The sequence below is a fragment of the Cricetulus griseus genome, chromosome 2, assembly GCF_003668045.3.
Source record: "Cricetulus griseus strain 17A/GY chromosome 2, alternate assembly CriGri-PICRH-1.0, whole genome shotgun sequence".
Lineage (NCBI taxonomy): Eukaryota > Metazoa > Chordata > Mammalia > Rodentia > Cricetidae > Cricetulus > Cricetulus griseus.
The window spans coordinates 100,468,988-100,486,708 of NC_048595.1; the positions used below are offsets into that span (position 1 = coordinate 100,468,988).

Here is a 17,721-nt window from a genome sequence, read left to right on the forward strand (position 1 = left end):
ATGGGGACTCCATAAGATGAAAAACATGAAACCCATTTTTCTGTATAATGAATATATGCTAATAAAAACATTTCTTTAAAAAAAATAAAGCTAAGGGTCAACAAAATGACAAAACAGGTACAGTGCTTTCCATGAAAATCTGAGAATCTGAGCTCCAGCTCAGGATCCCCTGGAAGGAGAGAGCCAACTCCTAAGAGTTGTCCTCCAAAGCAAGCACACACTCATGCACATAGGATACATTTTTTTTAAGTTTAGAAAGGGTTGAGGTATAACTGTGATAAATCATGTAGCTCCGTGTGTGAGGCCCTGGGTTCAATGGGCAATATAGGTGTTAAAAACAAAAACTAAAAAAAAAAAGGTGTGCATGCTAACGCTCAACTGTAAATCCAGCACTCCTGAGACTGAAGCAGACAACTGAAAGTCATGAACCATACTGGGCAACACAGTGAGAGTGGGAAGAAACTTCACAGTCAAGGTAAATTACTCCTGTTTTAACTTAACTACCTTCAGTCACTTGCCCACTTCATCCAACCTACAGTTACCAAGCTAATAAGTACATCCAGAAAAACAGCATATCCACACAGTGAGATGCAGCATAGTGCACTGCTGTTATAAGTGGAAGCATCTGGCTAACACCTCCCAGGAGGGGTTATGTATATGTATAATCTTAGCACTCTAGATGCCAGCCTGGAAAATAAAGCCACACCCTGTCTCAAAAAAAAAAAAAAAAAAGTTAGAAAAAGAGGGCTGGAGATGTAGCTCAGTGATAGAGCATTTGCCTAGCAAGTGTGAGGACCTGAGTTCAATCTTCAGCACAGAAAACAGAATAAGATAAGCTGTTAAAAGACAATACATTTATTTCCCTAGTATAGGAAAATTTACATTGTTTTACTTATCCTAACTCAGATTTAATAGTCTTGGTCTTTGAAGTTATACAGACATTTTCATCTTTTATTAATGTTTATCTTACATTTATTTTATCATTGTTATGTTCGTGTGCATATGTTCGTGCAGCATACACTTGGAGGTAAGAGGACAACTCTGAGACTCAGTTCTGTTTCTACCATAGGTTCCAGGAATCAAATTCAGAGCCATGGCCATCAGGCTTGCACAGCAAATGCTTTTGCCTTCTGAGCCATTTCAGAGACCCCTGTTTTGTTTTGAGATAAAATCTTGCTATGTAGCTTAGGCAGTCCTTGACCTTCCTGTCTTTATCTATTGTCATTCACTACCACACTTAGCTAGGAACATATTTTTAAAACCCAGGTAGAATCTGTGGCCTCTTATCTAATTTCTATCATAAAGCAAGTACAGAGATAGTACTCAACAAATATTTACAAATGATACACAGCCTAAACTTTAAACAAACATAGCAAAGTAAGTCTGAAACACACAGCACAGGTAAATAAGATTAAAGAATTCAGCTAAAGCATGATTCTTTAGGTTTGGAAGGCATTTTATACATATATTTAGCAAAGTTGCCTGAAGAGCCCAAATCTTAGAAAAACCAAACAAAGAAATTAGCCAAAGTGGTGACATACACCAAGAATCCCAAATTTGGAAACTAGAGGTAAGAAGATCAGGACTTTGGGACTAGCCTTAAGAACATGAGACTATCACAAAACAAGCAAACAAATCTAAGAAATTAAAGAATGTACTGCTTACAAAGAGAGTTTATGACATGAGCCCTATTAGAGGAAGCTAGTCCTTTCCTCCTTAGCTGCTGCCTGGTGCCTGGAAAGTACAAGGCACAATCAACTTCCTGGTGCCTTAGTTAAGTAAAAGGAATCCAGTGAGTACTCTGCTTATAAGACAGGAATTGCCAGAATTCTAATGTGATGGAAACATACAAGAAATTAGATGAAGCAGACGAAAATACTGTCAGGGAAAAATAATAGAAATATTTTATCCATCTATCCTTATGCCTGGAAACATTAAAATCACTCCAACTTGCCAGAGAGGCTATAAACCAAAATTTATCTTCAGAGCCTCTCTGAGTAGAATCATATTGATTATGAATGTCCTATAAATATTTGGGCCATCAAAGTTAACCTACAAGCTTCCAATCAGTATCTTTAGGTTAATTGGATGACTAATTAGTGACAATAATTCATAAACTATTTAAGGACAAGTTGCAACCTAAATCAACTATGTTCATTTAACATTACTAAAAACATTGTTTTAAAAATGGAAGTAATACTTGTACAATATGGGGGAAACTGTGGTGCAAGGATGACTCCAGGCTTGGTCAAAAAGTAGGAGCTGAGCTGCAACCAAGCCCCCCAAAAAAAAACTTGGGGGGGGGTTTGAAACAGGGTTTCTCTGTGTAGCCCTACCTGTCCTAGAACTAGCTTGGGAGACCAGGCTGGCCTTAAACTCACAGAGATCCCCCTGCCTCTGACTCCCCAAGTGCTGGGATTTAAAGGCATGCACCACCACTGCCCGGCTCCAAGCCCAAATTTTTAAAAGCACTTACTTATTCATCCATTGTATATGTTTGGGACAGAAATGACACAGATGCATCAGTGTACATGTTGCCATTTTTTAATTATATACTTTTTTCTTAAGAAACAGAACCTGAGCCGGGCATTGGTGGCGCATGCCTTTAATCTCAGCGCTTGGGAGGCAGAGGCAGGTGGATCTCTGTGAGTTCGAGACCAGCCTGGTCTACAAGAGCTAGTTCCAGGACAGCCTCCAAAGCCACAGAGAAACCCTGTCTCACAAAACAAAAAACAAAAAACAAAAAACAAAAAAAAAAAAAGAAAGAAACAGAACCTGGAATTTGGTTCCCAGCATTACATAGTGGCTCACAGCCAACTATAACTTCAGTTCCAGGGGTCTGATGCTCTCTTCTTGTCTCCTTGGGCTGCATGCAAACTCATGTGGGCACAGATACATACATATCAAAATAATAAGTAATTTTTAAAACAGAAAAGAACAGGTAAATAACAAGTCAAACCTAGAAGAATATTTTTAATTTTATTATATTTATGTATTTGTTTTCATGTAGGAGGTACACATGCCACAGGCACATGCAGAGGCCAGAGTTCAATTTGCAGGAGTCTGTTCTCACCTTCCACAAGCTTGGAGGCATGTGCTTTTACCCACTGAACCATCTTGCCAGTCCTCTTTGATCCTTTTGATAGGCATAAAGTATTACCTGCTGATGAAGGACCTGCCTCTAATAGAAGGTGCTCGTCTAAAAGACACTGAGCCATTATGTTTCCTAATGGACCCACCTGAGTATAATTATTATGCCAAGGAAAACAGCAGCCTGCAAACCACACCGGAGATGCAGGTAAAAAACTGATTGTAAAGCTAAACAACTAACAAAAAATGGCAACAAGCTGAAGCACTATGATAAAGCCCTAGGTTCAAATGTGGAATATTATATACACTAAATTACATATGACCTATATACTCATATGGAGCCTGGCATGATGATATGGCAATATCACCACTTGAGAGGCAGAAGCAGGAGGATCTGGAGTTCAAGGTCACTCTCAGCTAGAAGGCAAGTTTGAGGCCTACCCAAGCTATATAGCACCATCTATATATGTCTGTGTGTTGAAAGAATTTCTAGAATATACACAAAACAGTAAATAGTAGTTACTACTAAGAAGTGAGAATAAAGAATGATGACAGGAGCTGGGCGGTGGTGGCGCATGCCTTTAGTCCCAGCACTGGGGAGGCAGAGGCAAGCATTATCTCTGTGAGTTCGAGACCACCCTGGTCTACAAGAGCTAGTTCTAGGACAGGCTCCAAAGCTACAGAGAAACCCTGTCTTGAAGCCCCCCCAAAAAAAAAATTTTAAAAATTAAAAAAACAAAAAACTAACCATTTACCCAAAGGATGACATCCCTTTTAGAACACCCCTCTAACTCCTTCACTCACTACTTACAATGTAAAGTAGTTCTCATAAGTAGTCTATTTCTTTCTTAAGAAAAACCTTAACTGTCAACAATCTTTTGGGGGGGAGGGGAAGGGGAGGTTCCGGGTTTCTCTGTGGCTTTGGAGGCTGTCCTGGAACTATCTTTTGTAGACCAGGCTGGTCTCAAACTCACAGAGATCTACCTGCCTCTGCCTTACAAGTGCTGGGATCAAAGGCGTGTGCCGCTGCCACCACCACCACCCAGCAACTGTCAGCATTCTTTGTTTTGGGTTTGTGTTCATTTTTGTGGTGTTAGGGATCAAATACAGGGACTGGACCTGTGAGGCAGTTCTACCACTCAGCTGTAACTCCAGCCCTTAACATAAAGGTCTTCTTTATATTAAGGTAAAATTAAATTTCCTATAATTTTGTTAGTTATTTGTTTATATTTGATCTTTTGACAAAGACTCTCACAGAACCTAGGCTGGTCATGAACTCCTGATCTCTTTCTGTCTCTACTTCTCAAGTGCTAAGATTACAGAAATGAGCCACCACCTGACAAAATCCTATAATTTAAACCACTAACCCATTTATCTTGGTTCTGTCCTTTTATTGACAAAGTAATCTAGATAAACTTTTGAACTATTTTGATCTGTTAATATGACCCTTTCCATCTTAAATCTACTCAGAATTAAACTTCCACGTTATTCAAACAGCTTCTATACTTATTAGTCTAGCCAATCTCCTCTTGAATAATAAAAGTAATTCCCTCAATCTAATTTTGTGCCCCTTACAAGGGACTATTCCAGCTCAAGTCAACCCAGTTTGATCTGACCAATGTTGTGTCCTCTGCTCAGGTCACCTTAAGTGCAACAATACAAGACCAATGCCAGTGTACATGATTCACTGCCAAATTAGTGCCACTGTCCAGACCACAAGTTCTCTAAGGTTTAAGGAGAAAAAGGTCACTGAGGAATGAGGAAGTTTTCAACAACAGAGGTAGACTTTAAACTGTGAAAGAAGGATATATTTTAGATAAATGGAAAATGCAAGTCTTTTAGAGGGTACAAGCACTGAACAAGTTAGTGCTAAAGAGTGAAGTACTGGTAAAAGTGTCATCGCTCAAGAAATGCTGTGGCAGTTAAGCACACATACTGTAGCTCTTGTAGAGGATCTGAATTCAGTTCCCAGCACCCACATAGGGATGTCTCACCATCCTGTAACTCAAGCTCCCATATCCAACTGTTACTTCTGGACCCTGGGCACTCCTGTATCTACAGATGGACATACCCCCACATAGATATACATATACACACATAATTTAAAATAAATTATTTTTTTAAAAAAAGAATGTATGTATCAAAAAGGACAGCTAGGGACAGCCAGGTGACTTAGTAGAATTCACGTTATAAAAATTTCTAGAATATACACAAAACAGTAAATAGTAATTACTACGAAGATGATGACAGGAAAACATTTTCCTTTCACTTCACATTCAACTGTTTGTATATCTTACCATGCATATCAATTATCTTATAATAAAAACAAAGTTTCAGGTGTAGCTGCCAAGCCCAACAACCAGACTTCTATCTTCAGACCCATGATGGATGGAAAGAACTGACTCCAGCTAGCTGTCATCTGACCTCCACAAAAGGCATGAAGCTACACACATACACACAGTAAATAAATAATTTTTAGGGATGAGGAGATAGCCCATCAGTTAAGAGCATTAACTACTCTTCCAAAGGACAAGGATTCGATTTCAGCACCCACATGGTGATTTACAGCCAAACGTAATGCCAGTTCCATGGGACCCAAGTCCTCTTCTGGTCTCCCAGAGCATCAAGCATACATGTGGTGCACAAACATACATGCAGTCAAAACATCCATTCATGGGGCTAGAGAGATGGCTCAGAGGTTAAGAGCACCGACTGCTCTTCTAGAGGTCCTGAGTTCAATTCCCAGCAACCACATGGTGGCTCACAACCATCTGTTATGAGATCTGGTACCTTCTTCTGGTGTGCAGATATATATGGAAGCAGAATGTTGCATACATAATAAATAAAATCTTTAAAAAAAAGACTGTTTAAAAAAATCCATTCACATACAAATACAATAAAAATTTAAAGATAAAGAAGCATATTGAAGAGCACATAGGAGTCAAGATGCTCAGAGCCTTTAACCTGTGGGGAATAAGGCATGACTGAAGGGCTAGATCATGGAAATAAATTTTTGAAGATGATTGGGGATGGTTAAATCAAAACAAATGTGGGCAGCACTTTAGAGGTAGAGGCTGGAGGACCAGGAATTCAAGGGTATATGAGACTGTCTCAAATATGTAAAGTCAAAGGCAAAACAATAAAAAAAGCAGAATTTAAAATATATCACATTAACTACTGTTTGAATTTAACTACATGAAAAAGTTTTTTTTGTTTTTTTGTTTTTTTTTAGACATGGTTTCTCTGTGTAGCCCTGGCTGTCCTGAAACTTTCTTTATAGACCAGGCCATTCTTTATAGACAAGGATGGTCTCAAACTCAGAGATCCAATTGCCTCAGCCTCCCAATTAAAGGCATGTGCCACCACCACACCAGGCTGAAAAGTTTCTAATCCAATTCCACTCCAAGAAGAATTGAAATTGAATTGTTAAAAAGTATCACTAGATAGTCTGTCTTCAGACAACAAATAACTTTCCTCCTCCCAGTGAGGGGTGGTGGCTTCGGCAGATATCTATAATCCCAGCACTTATTTGTGGAGTTGTTTTAGTTTTGTTTGCTTATTTTTGATAAAAGGTCTCACTATGTAGCCATGACTGGCAGGGAATTCATTATGTAAACCAGGCTGGCCTAAAACTCAGAGACCTACCTGCCTCTGCCTCCTAAATTCTGAAATTAAATGTGTGTATGACCAGGTACAGCAAATCCCAGTACTTAGAAGACTAAGGCAGGAGGATCACCACCAATCACCAACAGTTCAAAACCAGCCTGGGTTACATTATGAGTTAAGGGCTATTATGGGCTACAAAAGGAAACATTATCTCAGAAAAAAAAATTCCAGCTGTCAAAATATAATGAAAGAAATGTCATTGTATAAGATTTAGTTTGGGGGCTGGAGAGATGGCTCTGAGGTTAAGAGCACTTGTTGCTCTTCTAGAGGTCCTGAGTTTGATTCCCAGAAACCACATAGTGGCTCACAACCATCTGTAATGAGATCTGGTGCCCTCTTCTCATCTGCAGGAATATATGCTGCAGGCAGAACACTGTATAAATAATAAATAAATTAATTAATTAAAAAAAATTTAGTTTTTGCCAGGTGTAATAGCTCACACCAGCAATCCAGAAACTCAGAAGGCCAAGGCCAGCCTGGGCTACAAAGACTCTACCCAGCCCACTCTCCCCAAAAGAAGAAAATAAGAGCTAAGGGTCTAGATCAGTGGTTAAGGGCATTCTTAATGTGCCAAGGGCACTGAGTTCAAACCCCAACAAACAAACAAGCAAGACGCAAACCATGCATGGCAGCACAAACCTACAATCCCAGATATTGGAGGTAGGAGAACTGACTCTAGATTATGGCTGGGGAGAGGGCAGGAGAGAGAGAAAGGGTGGAGGGACAGACAGACAATGACAGTGACAGACTAAACAGCAGAATTTTCAGACAATAAAAGTTGACTGATACTAAAGCAAATATGAATAGCAGCAGCTTTTCTATTTATTTAAATTCAGATAAATAACTTCTGATTTAAAAAAAGCTCCTACCTAAAGAGTCTTTCATTAGGTCTAGCTCTATATGGTGGGGCAGCAGAGAATTACTGTCCAAGAGGCATTTCCAAACCCAACCTCTTCTAGATCCTGCCACTTGGCAGAAAGGATCTAAAGGAATAAATAGACTCCCAGCTGCTGAGGGAAAATGCCTCCCTAAAACCAAAGCAAAATTCTCATTAATGAAAAATCAACCACTAAAGAAGAAAAACTGTATCTCTCATAATCCCCGGAAATAACCAAATCCTATTTGGGGTTAGTGCAGATTTACTGAGACAGTGGGAGAGAACAACCCAAAGCAGTTCTATTTGCCAGCAGCTGGGGGAAACACTGTAATCAGAGAGATCACAACAACAATGCTTCTTTCTAATCAGTACAGCCAAAAGAAACATGAACTCGTAGCTATCCAGTAAAAAATGACAGGAAAAGGCTCTGGGAAGGCCATAGTGGATAAATGTGCTCTCACAACCAAGCCACTTTATCATACCATTTTGTTCAACAGACAGGATTGGCTTCTAACTTCAATTTCTCAAGATCTTTTGATCTTTTGATCAATCAGCCAAACAAACCCTACTTTTTCTGACCAGATATTCTCTAAAATCACGGTACTTGCATTCATTCAAAATTTCTAAGGAGTTTGGCTCTTGGGAGACTACAAAAACCAGCAACAAATAGTCTCTACTAGGATAGAGCTAAGTCCAGGGCACTGTACCTCATACGACTAAAACTCCAAAGCTCTGGTTTTATAAAAGTGTCCTGTAATCCCAGGAGGTGAGCGGTTAGATCACGACTTCCAAACCAGCCTGAGCTACACAATGAGTTCAAAACCAGCCTGGGCTCCATACCAAGACTGTTACCAACAAAAATCATACACAAAGCCGGTCGTTGGTGGTGCACACCTTTAATCCCAGCACTCGGGAGGCAGAAGCAGGAGGATCTCTGTGAGTTCGAGACCAGCCTGGTCTACAAGAGCTAGTTCCAGGACAGCCTCCAAAGCCACAGAGAAACCCTGTCTCGGGAAAAAAAAAAAAAAATCATACACAAACACACATCCCTTCCTGGATGGATCAAATGTCCTCAGAAAAGGGACAGAAGCTAACGTAAAAATAAACCGTATCTCCACGCTCTGCTCCCAAAGGAGAGAGCCCAACATATCCTTCAAAATGTTATGTGAGAATAATTTTAGCCTAGACACAGGCTGAGGTTCAGGGAAGGAGCTAGGGAGGAGACAGACAATAGTAATATGCATATCAAAAAAGAAAAAAAAAACACTAAAGGGATGTGACAGCTGTACCACTAACACGGTCGAAGTAATAAAAAGAAGCTGCTTCCAAGCCGACTACTTTCATGGTGCATGGAGAAGAGTATGAGATTGCGGGCTACAGACAGGCACCAACCATAGGCGGGCCCCCTAATCAATGTACTCTCATCAGATCCCTTTCCCTGTTTAGAGCACCTGGCAAGCCAGGCACTAACACTGTCACACGGCTGCCACAATAAAGAGGTAACACTCCACTGCAGAAGGGGGGCCAAAAAAGAATGAGGGGAAGCTCGTCGAATGTTTACAAGTGACTATGAACATATTCGCCCCCCACCCAACCAGGCAACGCACGAGGAGTGAAGTTCGGGAGAGGCGGTGCCGGGACGCTACTAGAAGCGTGTGGGACAGGCGTGGGAGACTCGGGTCCCGCCGGCCGCGCACTCACCACGCACGCAGAGCAGCGACATGGCCGAGACGCGGACCAGCCTCCGCCGCACCTCAGCCTCTCGCAGCGCCGGGCCGCTCCCTCTTTTCTCTCAGCAGGTGCCGCGCCGCCTCGAGCTATCCGCCTCGCGGGTCCGGCCGCTACTCATGGTCCCGGTCGCCGGCCGCGTTCCCCGCTCCCTCGGAGCCGCCCGGGTTCTCACGGTCGGCGTGAGCAGAGAAAAGAGCTGAGGCTCGGCCGGCAAACTGGGGACTGGGCGCGGCCCCGAGGCGCCATAGCTACGAAGCGTGAGCGACTAAAGATCCCTCCCGTCACTCGGTCTGGGATCCGAGCGAGAGCCTGGGAGGAACCAATCCCCAGGGCCACGCCCCCCGGCCAATCCGCTCGCGCCCAGTCTGCAGACCCCGCCCCTCGACAGCACGTAGACAACGAGGTCCCCTTCATTTTCCTAATATGCAAGATTGACAGCAGCTCCGCCCAATGAAAGGGCCTTATGGCAAGGATGGGCGGAACTAACCCTCACCTGTAAGCCGCGGGAATTGAAACCTTTTGCTCCTCTCACATGTGGGTTTTTCCACACAAAACACAGGTTCTATAAATTGAAGACTTCGCAATGGATTTCCTTAATGAGGCTATAGACCTTACAAGCGAAGAGGTACTTGTCATAGTAATTACACAAGTTGCATTGGGGCTGTGAAGGAAAAATTCCAGCTCTTTCGGATATTTGAGGCTGGGGAAATCAGGAATTCAAGGCCATCCATCCTTGGCTACATGGCAAATCTGAGGCTAGCCTGTACAACAGAGGGACATGAAGACAGAGACAGAGAGACTGGGGAAGGAAAAAGACTCAGTCCTGGGGAAGCTTTGGAGCAGGATAACTCAACACCCTAGTCAAGAGATCTCAAAGATAGTGGACTTGCCCGTGTTTGGAATACTTAGCTGTTTATCGCAGTTTTTCTAGAGCAAGCAAGGTACTGAATAGGGAATTGAAGCTGAGCCTGGTGGCACACACCTTTACTCCCAGAACTTAGGAGGCAGAGGCAGGTGGATCTCTGAGAGTTCGAGTCCAGCTAGATCCACAAATCGAGTTCAAGGACAACCAGGACTATTACACAAACACTGTCTCAAATAAAATAAAATAAAATAAAATAAAATAAAATAAAATAAAATAAACCAGCCGGGCATTGGTGGCGCACGCCTTTAATTCCAGCACTCAGGAGGCAGAGGCAGGCAGATCTCCGTGAGTTCCAGACCAGCCCAGACCCCAGACCAGCCTGGTCTACAGATCGAGTTCCAGGACAGCCTCCAAAACAATACAAAGAAACCCTGTCTCGAAGAAAAAAACAAACAAAAAAAAATCAAAACAACAACAACAACAAAAAAGTGACTCATAGGGCTGGCAAGATGGCTCAGTGAGTAAAGGTGATTACTACCAATACTAATGACCAATTTGATCCCTGGGACCCACAAGGTGGAATAAGAGAACTGTCTCCCACTGACTTCCACTTGCATACACACATACATGCATTCACACACACACACACACACAAATAATAAAATGTCAACAAGTGGGGGTGGCACACACCTTTAGTCCCAGCACTTGGGAGGAAGAGACAGGTGGATCGCTGAGTTCGAGGCCAGCCTGGTCTACAAAGTGAGTTCCAGGACAGCAAGGTATATACAAAGAAACCTTGTCTCAAAAAAAAAAAACAAAAAAGTTAAAGAAAAAGAATTATACAAATGCATGGATGCTGTCAAGAGATCAAGTCATTGAAGAGACTGCTTAGATATCTGCCTAATATGCTGGGCATAGTGGATGGTATATTATGCCTGGGATCCCAACATTCAGGAGACAAAAACAAGAGAGTCAAGGTTTGAGCCCAGCCCCTGAACTATATATCTAGGGGAATGGGGGTGAAAGAGGAAGGGAGGGAGGAAAGGAGAAAACAAGGGAAGTATTGAGATTACATGCACCGCACTGGCTTAAGATGACTTATTTGCACATGCATTTCACTGGGCCACAACTGAGAACAGAAGTACTCCACAATGCCACAGTTTGAACAAAGAATTAACAGGAACTCTTTGGGTTATGACTATGAACATATTCGCTATGGCTCTCAGAAGTGGCCTTGGTGATCAGATAATGATGGAAATTAGCTTTCAGTCCAGCAACTTGCACCAGTATCCCAAGTCTTCAGCATCTATTTTCTGCTCCTGAAGTCTCCATGGGTACTTATTTGGACTTTTGCTTCATCTTTCTTCTTCTTTTCATTTTCTTTGTTTCTTTCCTTCTTTTTTGGTTGTTTGTTTGGTTGTTTGGTTTTTTCAAGACAGGGTTTCTTTGTGTAGCCCTGGCTAGCCTGGAACTAGCTCTGTAGACCAGGCTGGTCTTGAAGCATCTTTCCTCTTTTATGCTTTCTTCAGACATTTCTATAGGGAAGATGGCTCTAGGGTAGTGTTTCTCAAACTTCCTAAAGCTGCAACCCTTTAATGCTGTTCCTCATGTTGTGGTGACCCCAATCATAAAATTTTTTATTGCTACTTCATATCTGTAATTTTGCTACTGTTATGAATCCTAATGTAAATGTCTGATATGCAGGACATCTGATATGCCTCCTCCAAATGGCTCAAAACTCACAGGTTGTGACCCCATGTTCTAGGGCCAAACTCTAAACTTAGAAAGCCCTCTCTTAAGTTTCAGTCAACTAGCTGCAGGAGGTCAAACTCCATTGAGATGCCTGCACCTTGTCCATACCTCATCATGTCAAAACCATCTGTTGTCAATCAGTTGGCTGGGGATACTCTACCTGGATGAAAATTGTAAGTGAAGTTATTCCAGTACTGGCTTTTGGCAGCTGTTGTGTCCCGTGGCTTTTGATAGGGAGCGGTGGCACTGTGGTAATAAACAGGAGGGAACAGCAGCAGGTGGCACGTACCAGTATTACAGCTCCCTGTGTAGGCCTGAGGTACCAGGACCCTTAGGCTTACAATGACAAATGTTACCACTCTTCTTGTAGGCTTAGGTATAATGGACCTTTAACAAAGTTGTTAGAGTGCTTATGTAAAACTAGAGTGTCAGAATTCCTCAGTTCATGCTAGAATTGCTACTCTCAGGCCTAGGGCACTGGGGAGTCACTGGTGCCTAACAGCTGTTCGAATTATACCTCCCAGGTCTAGGTCCTGAGATTCATCTATTCTTTTGTTGTTGTTGTTGTTTTGTTTTTTTGTTTTTGTTTTTGTTTTTCGAGACAGGGTTTCCTTGTGTAGCTTTGGAGCCTGTCCTGGAACTAGCTCTTGTAGAACAGGCTGGTCTTAAAATTACAGAGATCCGCCTGCTTGTGCCTCCCAAGTGCTGGGACTAAAGGTATGTACCACCACGCCCAATGGGATTTGTCTACTCTTGACAGCACTCAATGGCACTGGCTCCCAAGCCTGGGTGTCTGAAACCCTGTCTCTGGAAGTTGTTTCTGCCACGGTCATTGCTGGTGTACTGGCCCTTTGGGGACCACTGCTTCAGCACTGTCACTGCTCTGGTGGCTCTGCCTCTGCCACTGGAAAGGCTGCACAGTTCCTCAGCCCTAGAGCCAATCTTATGGTACCATTGCTTCTGTGGATGTCAAAACTGGCTGCTCTGCTGTCATCTCTGCAGGTGCCACTCTGCTGCAACAGTGTGTGTGTGTCCTTAGCTGACCTGGAGTTCATTATGTAGACCAGACTAGTCTGGAACTCCAAGAGATCTGCTTGCCTCTTCCTCCCAAGCCCTGGGATTTAAGATATACATCATCATGGTCAACAGCTTCTTTCTTCACAGTATGCTCAGCCTACTCCTGGAAGTAGAGAAGATGTTTTAATTCCAACACTTGGGAGGCAATGGTAGATAGATCTCTGTAAGACTGAGGCCAGCCTGGTCAGGACAGCCAAGGCTATATTGAGAGACCTTGTCTCAAACAAAACAAAACAAACAAAAACACAAGTATTTGGACTAATCATGCCAAACAAAATATTTGTGCCAAATTGTTTACACTACTGGCTTGTTGCTTTTCACTACTTACAAGTCTATCTGCTAAGGCCTGTGTGTGCACAGACACAGACACACAGACGCACACATTCAACCCTTTTGCCTGAGTGGAAACTGTTGTATAGTCCCTAAGACTTGTGATAGCAAAAAGTCGGATGCAAACTATTTGAAACAGCCATGGCTGGAGCTACACTACAGGAGCCTGAGTAATCAGCCACAAGTCTTTTGCAGTTTTTTTCTAGGTGCCTGGGGAATGTATGAAAAGGTAGGTGCTAACATAGGGGTATTTTGTTGAGGAAAGAGATCAGAGGATCACTGGATCTTGCAGGTCAGTCAACCAAACTGACAAATGTGAGTTTCTGGTTCAGCAAGTGACGCCACCTCAAGGGAATAAGAATAGAGTGACTTGAGCGGGACACCTGATGTCTTAGTTTTGTTTCCAATTGGTATGATCAAATTCAGTGACGAAAGCTTTGAAGGAGGGAAGGTTTACTGTAGATTACAGTTCCAAGTAACGGTCCATCATAGCCAGGAGTCACAGTGGCAGAGACTTGTCCACAAACTGCAACAGAAAACAGAGAATGTATGTGTGGTAGTATTTTTCCCACTTTCTCCATTCTTCTACAGTTCAGGATCCCAGGCACAAGGAATAGTGTGTCACTTGTATTCAAGGTGGATCTTCCCATAATGTAGTGAAGAAAACTCCAAAGTAGGTGAGATGGCTCAGTGGGTAGAAGGACTGCCAATCCTGATGGCCTGAGTTCAAACGTGGGACTCACACAGGAGGAAGAGCCAAGTCCTACAAGTTGCCTTCCTGCAAATAATAGAATCTACCTCTAGGTGGAGCTGTGCTCCTGTCTCCTCCCTGCTCCAGTGGAGGACAGAGACTTCGCTGTGGCAGGTTCACCTTAACACAATGTGCTTTCCTTCCTAGCATTCCCACCTCTGGTGCAGTCCCTAAGAGCCACCAAGAGGTTCTTCTGACTCTGCCCACCTTTCTGAGGTCTGACCTAGAAAGGTGTACCCATTTCTTTTTCTTCTCTTCTGTCTTTTTCTCTCAGACACTACCCGGAGCCTAAGTATGTTTTAAACTCCCTAACTAGGGCTTTGTGCTTCCTTACTTTTTCTTAAGCGCTCCTCCAGGTGGGGCTGCCTGCCACCTGGCTTTACCTCCACGCTTATCTTCTCCACCCTCCTCTGCCTCGGATGCTGCAACCTTTACAGTTTGCCTACAGTTTCTTTTCAAACTCTAATAAATTGTACTTGAGCTTCCATTTGAGTCCATTTTGCATTATTTTATTAATGAAACAACCCTGAAAGAGGATGCCAGCTTTTCTGGTGTTTTTTGGTGGCTCTGCTAGGATTCCACCAAGATTTTCAGTAACACTTCTTTCCTGAATTTTATTTATTTGTTTATTTATTTATTGGTTTTTCAAGACAGAGTTTGTCTGTCTAGCCCTGGCTGTCCTTCCTGGAACTCACTCTGTAGACCAGGATGGCCTCAAATCAAAGAAATCCATCCACCTGCATCTGCCTCTTGAGTGCTGGGATTACAGGTGTGTACCACCACTGGCCCCCGCCTTCCCTGCATTTTAATTGGCAGAAAAACAATTCTGTTCCTGTACTACTAGACAGCACCATTGTACTCTGACCTCCTCACAGACACTGGGATTATAAACAGGCACCACTATGCCTGGCTGTACTATAATCTTTCAACTATCTATCCTTCTCTTTAAAAAAAAATATTATTGCGTTAGTGGAGAACGCCTGTAATCCCAGCACTCGGGAGGCAGAGGCAGGTGGATCTCTGTGAGTTCAAGACCAGCCTGGTCTACAAGAGCTAGTTCCAGGACAGCCTCCAAAGCCACAGAGAAACCCTGTCTCGAAAAACCAATATGTATGTATGTATGTATGTATGTATTGGATCCCTTGGAACTGGAGTTACAATTTTGAGCTGCCATGTAGGAGCTTGACAATGGAACAAACCCAGGTCCTTTGAAAGAACAATCAGTGCTCTTAACTGCTGAGCCATCTGTCCTTTTCATAGGATGTTGTCTGTAAAACCTCCTCCTCCTCATGTTCATAAAAACTGGTTCATGGGCTGGGCATTGTTGGTGCACGCCTTTAAACCCAGCACTCGGGAGGCAGAGGCAGGCGGATCTCTTGAGTTCGAGACCAGCCTGGTCTGCAAGAGCTAGTTGCAGAACAGCCTCCAAAGCCACAGAGAAACCCTGTCTCGAAAAACAAAACAAAACAAAACAAAAAACCCTTGCACTTCCTGAGCCCTTAAAGATAGAAATTTGCACTGGAAATGCCTCCTCCATTTTCCTCAGGGCCAACCTTAATTAAGCCTGTTTCCCTTCCACCTATTGATTTTGTTGCTGGTGTTTTGAAACAGAGGCTTGCTATGTATCTCTGGCTGATCAAATACTATTTACTCCAGGCTTGCCTTGAACTTAATGGCAATCCTTCTACTTCAACTTACCCAGCCACTGCCCAGATGCCATATTTTTCCCCTTTGGGACAGGGCCTTATATAACCAAGATTTGTAATCAACTGGTCTAAGTAGCATCGGCTGGCCTTGAACTCTTTTACCCTCCTGCCTCTGCCTCTACACAGCACCGGGATTATAGGTCTCTAGTACACATTCGGCTCCAAACGACTAAAGGAGAATCTTAGAATCCAGATGTGGTGAGCACATATGTAATAATTCCTACTCTTGGGAGAGTGAGGCAGAAAATCCAGATGTGGTGGGTATATATGTACTTCCTGCTCTTGTGAGTCTGAGGCAGAATATGAATTGAGATTCTGTCAAAGGTCATCAATAATCAAGCAAATTTGAAAGGCTGTCACAGCCAAACAGAAGCCTAGGATACTTCAAACAATGTGCAATTGTGGAAGGAATCCTAACACAGGAAAAAAAGAAACTAAGAAAAGCTGTATATATAAAAAAAAAACCATCAATGTTAATCAATGATACTGTATCAATATTGGTTCTTTAATCATAACAAATAACCCATACACTGTAGGAGATTAATAGTAAATGGAGTCTGATAGTAGTCAGTGGTAGATTAATTGCCTGGGATATATAGTGCTCTGAGTTTAACTCTCAGCACTGGAATAATAATAATGGAAACTGGGTTTGAGGTATGTATGGAAACTATCCCATCTTCACAAGATTTTTGTGAATCTAAAAAGAAAGTTGCTTTAGGACTGGTGAGATTGCTCAGTGATGAAGCCCTTTGCTGCCAAGCCTGACAACCTGAGTTTGATCCCTACACCTACATGGAAGGAGAGAACAGACTCCAGAAAATTTATCCTCTGCCATTCATGCCCTGTGGTATGAGCATGCATGCATACTTGTGCTCACACGTACACACACACACACACACACACACACACACACACACACACACACACTCGTTAACTAAAGTCACAGAGCCTAAAGAATCAGAGCCTTTAAGAACTTCTTTATTTGTCAGAACCAACCCTATCAAAGTATCAGGGAGGCCTCATACTGGCTAGCCTCACTTAGTTCTACAAGTGTCCGTGTGCTGCCACCTACTGGTATCTGTGTTACATCCTTCTACCCTCCTGCTTCTGTAGAACACTCAAGACCTATTTACTACTTTGCAAAGCATTGGCTTTCACAAAGTTCACTCAGTAATTTTACAAGGCAAAATACTTTTCTTCATCAATTTCAGGTTCACATAGCCCCATTTCAATATTTTTACATTTCAAGTAACAGTATCATGTATTTTCATTTGTGTTTTTCTACTTTTTGTTTCGTTTTGTTTTTCGAGACAGGGTTTCTTTGGGTAGCCCTGGCCATCCTGGAACAAGCTCTGCAGACCAGGCTGTCCTCGAACTCACAGAGATCCACCTGCCTCTGCTTCAAGGAGCGCTGGGATTAAAGGAGTGCTGGGATTAAAGGAGTGCGCCACCACCACCCTGCTGTTTTTCTACTCTGAGAGAGGTCTCTGTTTATTATTGATAGCCTTCTTTGGCTAGAGAAATCTAATCTACTGCAGGGTTGTTGTTTTTTTTCTCACTCTGCGTCTTCCCCACTTTAGAAACAAGGTCACACATTTCATTGACCCACCTCAACAGAGACAGATGTGACTCCTACTGCCCATTCCTGGACCCAGAGCTGACCACATAATTTAGCTAACCTGTAACCCCACTTTTCATAGACCCCTGAGATTCCTTTATACTATGTTGCAAACCTCACGGATTTTCATTAGGGCAAATACACATTACTAAATTACTAACTCAGTAGTCCTTATGGAAGCTCAAGCTCAAGTTCCTCACACCAGCCAGACCTCAGGAACTCCAGCACCTGGAGGGAGGGGGGAGGAGGCAGAATAAT

At 42.7% G+C, this 17,721-nt stretch overlaps 1 protein-coding gene across 6 annotated transcripts in view; it reads right to left on the reverse strand.

Annotated features, from left to right (window-relative positions):
- Unc13b (unc-13 homolog B) overlaps positions 1–9,662 on the reverse strand; it is a 222,291-nt gene extending 212,629 nt beyond the window's left edge. For all 6 annotated transcript variants that reach the window (XM_035439913.1, XM_035439915.1, XM_027403259.2 and 3 more), the window contains exon 1: positions 9,335–9,662. In XM_035439913.1, coding sequence (XP_035295804.1) covers positions 9,335–9,356 — 22 coding nt within the window. In that variant the 5' untranslated portion in view covers positions 9,357–9,662. The remainder of the gene's footprint in view (positions 1–9,334) is intronic.
- Between the last annotated feature and the right edge of the window lie 8,059 nt (positions 9,663–17,721).